The 7,342-nt window shown below is 41.6% G+C and overlaps 1 protein-coding gene across 1 annotated transcript; it reads left to right on the top strand.

The window, feature by feature from the left end:
• Positions 1–2,926: 2,926 nt before the first annotated feature.
• LOC137359802 (probable G-protein coupled receptor 139) lies at positions 2,927–5,622 on the top strand. Its single transcript, XM_068025501.1, has 2 exons — positions 2,927–2,993; positions 4,727–5,622. Exons 1-2 carry the CDS (start codon positions 2,927–2,929, stop codon positions 5,620–5,622), a joined length of 963 nt encoding a protein of 320 aa, XP_067881602.1.
• The last annotated feature ends 1,720 nt before the right edge of the window (positions 5,623–7,342 follow it).

Here is a 7,342-nt window from a genome sequence, read left to right as displayed (position 1 = left end):
GCATTTTTGCATTGTTTGCATCAGATTTGGGCAGCTGATAGACAACTAAAAATCACATCACACATTTGCCATGAAATGGCCTTGTCCAACAGGAGAGAATCTAACCACCTCCCCTTGATATTAATCGTCGTTGTCAGTCCCCAATTACGACATTATCAATATCATAGGCGTTACCTTTGATCAGAATTTTAACTGGGCCGGCCAAATAAATGTTGTTGCTCAAGAGAAGATCAGACGCTGGGATTTATGCAATAAATGACTCACTGACTTTTCCATCAACAATCTACAAGGCATAAGTCAGGAATAATGGAATATACTACACTTTTCTGGACCTGTGCCGCCGCCAACAAAACTCAAGTGCCTCAGCAGGATCCAAGCAAATGTACTTGGTTGATGTGCCTCCGATGCACCATACTAACACTTAATTCATTCCACCACCAGCACACAGTGGCTGCCGTGTGCACCATATATAACATCACACCGCAGGAAGTTACTAAATTTATTTCGACAGCTCATTTCAAGCACGAGACCGCTAACACCTAAAAGGATAAGGGTGGCAGACGCATGGAAACATGAACACCTGAAAGTTCCCTCCAACCACAGACATCCTGAGTTGGAACGACATCCTCATTTCTTCACAATTGCTGGGTCAAAATCCTGGAACCTCCTTTCTCATTGTACTGCGGGTGTAGCTAAAGCAGATGGAGTCCAGCGTTTCAAGAAGGTGGCTCTCCACCACGTCCCCAAGAGAAACTAAAGGTGGATAACAAATCTCAGCCTCGCCAGCAATGCCCACATCCAAGGAGCAAGAAGCCTTCACCTTGCTGCCTCAGTCTAAGACCAGATGTGTGTTACATTGATACCCTGCCTGGTTCCGAGCTCAGCACATTCTCTACCGTTTATGAATAGGCGGTCTCCCAGTTAAAATGGTGATGAGGAGGAATTTCTTCTCTTGAAGTTCAATCGCATTTAGAATTCACTTACGCAGAAGTCAGTGGTGTCTGGGTCATTGAATATATTCAAGGCTGGTTTAGACTGACTTTTCATTTACGTGGGACTGAAGACTTACTGTTGTCTGGCAGGAAATTGGAATTACGGCCATGGTCAGATAAGCCATTATGGTATAGAATGGCAGAACATGATCTATGGGCTGAATGGCCTACTCCCTCTTTTATTTCTAATGACCTTAGGTGAGAGGAAATCTGTTGCATCTCTTGCACTTGCATAGAAAGGAGCTGCGGGCAAGCAAACCTCATCTTTGATGTGACGGAAGAGTGAATACAGATATTTTGTTCGCGATTTTAGTTGGACATGGTGGAAATGGAGGAGGATGATGTGTTGAAGGTGGAGGCGGTTGGAGTGGATAGTGAGAATAAGTGAATTAATATCATGGTTCTGGAAGGTAGGGAAGGAGGTGAGGACAGTCACTCGGGTGATGGAACAGATAAAGCTGAGGCCTCTGAAAAACTAATGTGAGGAATGCACGGTTAATGTGAAATGAAAAGACGACAGAAGGACTGGTATGGAAAATGTAATCGTTTAAACAAACAAAAGGCGATGAGGAAACTAAGAAAATGGAAGTTATTATTTATGCAAAGTGGAGTTTGAGGAAGTGTGGTCAAGATAACTGTGGAAGTTGGTGGATCATAGTAAATATTGATGCAGAGTCTGTACACCTATATTGAGGGAGGAAATTCGTGGAAGAGATGTAAGGAGTCACAGATGGACCGTTTTCAGGCGCGAGAGGCACAAATGTTTCAATGCAAATTTGATTAAATTTTGGAGCTCGATGTGAACAAGGGTTTGACACAGCCACAATGATCGATGTATTGCATAAAGAGGTTGAAAAGGGAAACGGAGTAGTTCGGACCGTGTGAGGGAGAGAGCAATATTGAAAATCCTGCCATTGTGTCCAGTTCGAGGGACCACACTTTGAGGTTTTAGAGCAGGTGTAGAAAATGTTCAAGTGAAAATTACAGGGGTGACAGATGTTTTATGCCGACAGAATAGAGAATCAAGGTTTTTCTCCTTGAAGAGGAAATTGAGAGAGAGTTTGATAGACTTGTTCCAAACCATATGTTGTTTAAACAGAGTAGACAGAGAGAAACTGCTCTCATTGGCAAAACTGGCGAAAAGCAATGGACACAGGTTTAAGGGAATGGCAAAAGAATCAATGGCGACATGAGGGAAAACGTATGTTTCCAAGCACGTGTTTAGGATATGAAATGAACGCCTGAGAGAGTGGTGAAGACAGAATCAATCAGAAGCGAAGTGAATGAACAACTGAAGAGAAAAACAATGCAGGTCAGTGAGGAGGAGATGTTGGAGTGAGATTAGCTGAGCTGCCCGTGCAGAGAGCTGACATGGTCAAGACAGACCTAATGGCCAACTGCTATGTTGCAACCATTCTATACTCCTTTTTGTTTGAATATATGAATTGTTGAACGGAATTGCACAGATAAAGAGAGCATCCAAAGTCTTGACGAACATCCGTTACAGGCTTCTCCGACGTTAGGAATTTAATTTCTGAATAGTCATGCAGAGCGCAGGCAATCACTAAAATAACATGACATCCACAGATGGGACTCATGATTTTTCTCGGACTTCCTTTATTTCTGTTGAACACAGCTTCCAGTTATGATTAGTTGTTTATTGTGATCAGATTTGTCCAGACTTGGGGGTGGGGATGGGGATGGCTCCAATTCAATTTTAGTGGAAAATATATTCCATCAACAGGGAATTAGCACAACTGTCGTAATCTGTTTGTTCAAAGATTAAGAGAAACTGTTCGAAAAATTTTGCAACCTATGTATCCCCATAGAGATCCGGGAGGGTATAAAGTTAATGCACTGGGAATGTGTCACCTCAGAATGTATTTCAGAGATATTACCTGCAGCGCGAACAGACCGATCACTCCAAGCAGCAAATGCACGGACCAATTCAATGGGTCAGGAAAATATTCTACGTGATCCTTGCTGTAATTGGCGTTCCTGGTAAGTATCTATAACCAATGAAGTTTTGTAAATCTTTGTATGAGCTGGTTTCTTCCATTAGCATGGGAATAATAATATTACATGAGATCGAATGGTTACAGTTACACAGACACACACTCAATAATATAATTGCATTAATTTCCTGAATTAGCTGTGCAGTTTTAATCTGTAGTCTCAACTGTTTCTAGCTCAAGACACTCTGCATTGTAAAGTTATTGAATTATTTGGAATGTTGTGTTCTGTAGAATCACAGCTCAAAGCAGGAAAATCTCAGAGGGGAAGGATTACTGGAATTATCTGTTAGTGTAGAATTGTACTGTGTATGTGCACTAACTGGAGTGGAGCACCTGACCTCAGTAATCATGTACAACTAGGAGTCTCTGACACTCTAGAATTGTAATGATTGTGGCTGACTAACTGGTGTGGACAATGCAACTCCAGGGAACATGTATTTGCTGGAGTATCTGTAATTGTATTCAGTGCGGGTCCCCATCTTATTCTAATTCTAATTATAGTTGTTGACAGCACCATCAGGTGCTGATTAATTTCCTTCCCGAGCACAGTCCTGAGAAGCGTTTGCTCACAAGTGCACTGCAATAATAAATAATCCTCTTCAATATTACGAAAAACACTGATGACTATGACATGTTAATAGACAACTTATTGATTTTACAACACAGAATCTGGGCATTCGGTACAACTGGATTAGGACAGTCTTCCTGCTCTGCACGAGCCTCTCTTCATTCCAGCTCATCTAATCCTATCAGCATATCCGTCCAATCCTGTCTCCATCATGCACTAACCTCACTTCTTCTTATTTTTTCTTCCATTGCAACTACTGCAAGAGGTCTCAATTCCACGTTCTCAGCAGTACAAGTAAATAGGTCTCTCTTGAATTCCATCGCGTATTTACTGATGACCATCTTATTTTGAGGAAATACAGAACTGGTCACCAGCAAAGTGGGAATATCAGGTCCACGTTTTCCCTCTCGAACCCTTTTTAAAAATTTTTTAAATGCCTCTATTAGTTCAACAATCATCCTTCTCTTATCGACATAATGGAGCCACAACATATATCCCAATAACTATAATCTCCCTGCTATGGGATTATTTTTGTGAAGAATACGTGCACCTGCTGGTTACCCTGGATATTTGTATCATGTGTAGTCCAGATGAGTACACATTATTCACGTGTTCAATCACCACCTTTCTAATACGTTATTATGACACTTTTCTTCTGACGATATTCCTGTAGAAATGAAAGCCTGTGCTGTGATCACATTTGCATCGACTCAGTAAATTCCCTTTTCAATTTAACTCATTTATACATCAGAGGGAGTGGTCCAAGACGTATGAGTGTCTCCGATCCGAGGGACTGGTTCGAATCAGGGAGGAATTTCTTCGAACCCAGGGAGTGATTCGATTCCGGGATGGGTTCCTACACTGGGAGTGGTTGGAGACCGGGTGCAGTTCTCCAGTCTACCCATTCTTGGGCTCCACGTTGTTATATTTAACTAGTTTACCAGCGTCTGATGAGCGGCGTGCTGTACCTGCCCGTCCAGGATTTGTTCAATCTGGAAGTGCTGGGGTTGGAGGCAGGTTGGGATTATGGACCCGATCTGACCTGATCCCAATCCACCCGGTTTTGGTGCTAAAATCCTTCCTGCCAGGGTTGAGGAGCGGAGAATGTTTTTCAGTAATTTACAGCCATTTTTCCCTTCTCTCCTTTACAGTTAATTTAATCTCAATTGTGATCCTGTCCAAGGGAAATTGCGGACTCTCCAGCTGCACCACCCGTTACCTGGTGGCCATGTCAACAGCGGATCTACTGGTCATTATCACTGAGATCATACTCCGGAGAATCAATGATTATTATTTCCCATTAAATTTCCTGTATCTCACCTTTGTGTGTCGCTCTCACTATGTCTTGATGCGTGCAGCCATCGACTGTTCGGTTTGGTTCGCCATCGCTTTCACATTTGATCGATTTGTCGCCATTTGTTGCCAGAAGCTGAAATCGAAATATTGCACCAGAAAAACTGCGACTGTGGTTCTGTCAACAACTGGCATTCTGCTCTGTCTAAAAAATATTCCCATCTACTTTAGATTTAAACCTTTTCTGGTAATCGACAATGTAGAATGGTTCTGCTTTAATAAGCGAAGCTATTTTACTGACCCTCGATGGATTGGATTTAGAATGTTTGAAAAAGCTTTAACACCAATAATGCCATTCAGTTTAATTCTGTTGCTGAACGCTCTGACCTTCAGACACATTTTAGTGAACAGTCGAGTCCGTCAGAGACTGAGGGTTCAGAGCAAGAAAGATAATCACAGTGACTCTGAAATGGAGAGAAGGAGGAAGTCCATGATTTTACTCTTCACCATATCTGGCAGCTTCATAATTCTGTGGTTGGTGTATGTGTTATATATTTTTCGCATTGGTCATTTCTTAGATGATGCTTCTTATTATCTCTTTGAAAATGTTGCATATATGCTGAGGAATTTAAGTTGCTGTACAAACACATTTATTTATGTGGCCATTCAGTCCGAATTCAGAGAGCAGTTAAAGAGCGCGGTGAAATATCCAGTTACATCAATTTTTAAATTAATGCATAAACAAAGCAACTGAAACCAGCTAAAAGATCCAGTGGTCAATGGACAAGAGGTGACTGCTGGACGTCCAGAAGAAAATGGATTGCAGGAGTAAAGACAAACACTAGAGCTGTTAGTGACGGGAAGAGGGGGTCGAGAGCAAGAGGGTGGGAAGTAAATTAGCAGGAATCAAAAAAGATAACGAGCAGTGAGCAAAGGGAAAGAGATGACCTTCGTCAAGGAGTCAGGAGGAGAGTGATAGCGCTCCCTAAAGGAACTCCCTAAAAGAAGCTTGAACTGGATATGACACCTCTCATGAAACAAGAATCATGCAGTTTAATAGGTATGCTAACTGACTTGATCAATTAAATATATCTGCAGAAGAAAACATTTATATTTAAAAACAACATTGCTTCCTGATATTTCACGAGGCACATTTATTCTCAATTGCTTTGGCATCTTGGGAATGTTGAGGTGAATTGTTTACGACAGTTGGCATTGTTGATAAGAAGATGAAACATTGATTGTCCAACTGCTTTGTATTTGCAAGGATGTGTTATTTGTTCACACAATGAAATGTTAACTCTAGGAGCCAAGTAAATAAGAGATGAACATGCTTTTAGCGTACTCCACTGTAATTACAGAAGTGCAGTGACGGCAGTTGAACCACACGGTAAACTAATGGAAGAGGTAATTCAAAGGAAATCATAATAAGGAATCGGAAGCCCAAAAGATGGAAACTCAGAGTCTTTGCTGGTACAGTTTATAATGGTGCCTGTTGTGTAATTATTCTGAAACACAGGTCAACGTAATGTCAATTCAGTGACAGGAGAACAAAGGCATCGCCTGTGCCGGCAACAATTCAAGGAATCCTGGTCTTGAAGGATAAGAAACGTCCATGTTGTCGTCAGTGCCTTTTTGTTAAGTATTTATAACATCGAGCTTAATAAATTATACTGGGTTCATAACTAGCCATTATTTGCAACATGCGAGGTCAGGCACAACTGAGAACCCCATTGTAATAAATTGAAAACTCAGAACTGAGAATTTTTAAATAGAAGTGTTTTAGCCTCAAAACCCCAAAACATACAATGGTGCAACTTGGGGCCAGACGTTGAAAAAGGCTAAAACGAAATGACTGGTTGTGAAGTTGAGTGGCATCTTGCTCTGATTAGTCTGACCAACTGTTTTCATTCAAGGAAAGGAATACATAAGGGGAACAACCAGACATAGATCCGAAAGACCTGTAAATAAGATGCCATTTAAATTACCATATAAAAGATTGGTCAAAAGCAGAGAACGAATATCAATGGAGAAGAGGAATAATTTCGTATTTGAAGCTTCCAAGAACTATAGAATCATAGAAGCATAAAATGTCGAAGGCACAGAAAGAGGCCACTTTGCCCCATCCTGGCTGAGCCAGCCGAAAAAGGATCCACCTATTCCACTGCCACCTTCTAGCATTTGGTTCATAGCCCTGCAGATTATGGGAGCTGAGGTGCATATCCAGATTCCTTTTCAATGAGTAGAGAGTCTCTGCCTCAGCTACCCTTTCAGGCAGTGAGGTTCAGATCACTACCATCCTCTGGGTGAAAACATTTTGTCCTCATCTCCCCTCTATTTTTCTAGCAATCAGTTTAAAGTTCTGCCCCCTCATCACTGACCTCTCTGAGAAGGCGAATAAATCCTTCACCTCCACTCTATCCAGGCTCCTCAGATTTTGTACATTTCAATCAGATCTCCTCTCAGCCTTCTCT

Source organism: Heterodontus francisci, unplaced genomic scaffold, assembly GCF_036365525.1.
Source record: "Heterodontus francisci isolate sHetFra1 unplaced genomic scaffold, sHetFra1.hap1 HAP1_SCAFFOLD_93, whole genome shotgun sequence".
NCBI lineage: Eukaryota > Metazoa > Chordata > Chondrichthyes > Heterodontiformes > Heterodontidae > Heterodontus > Heterodontus francisci.
This window is presented reverse-complemented; position numbering and strand designations above follow the sequence as displayed.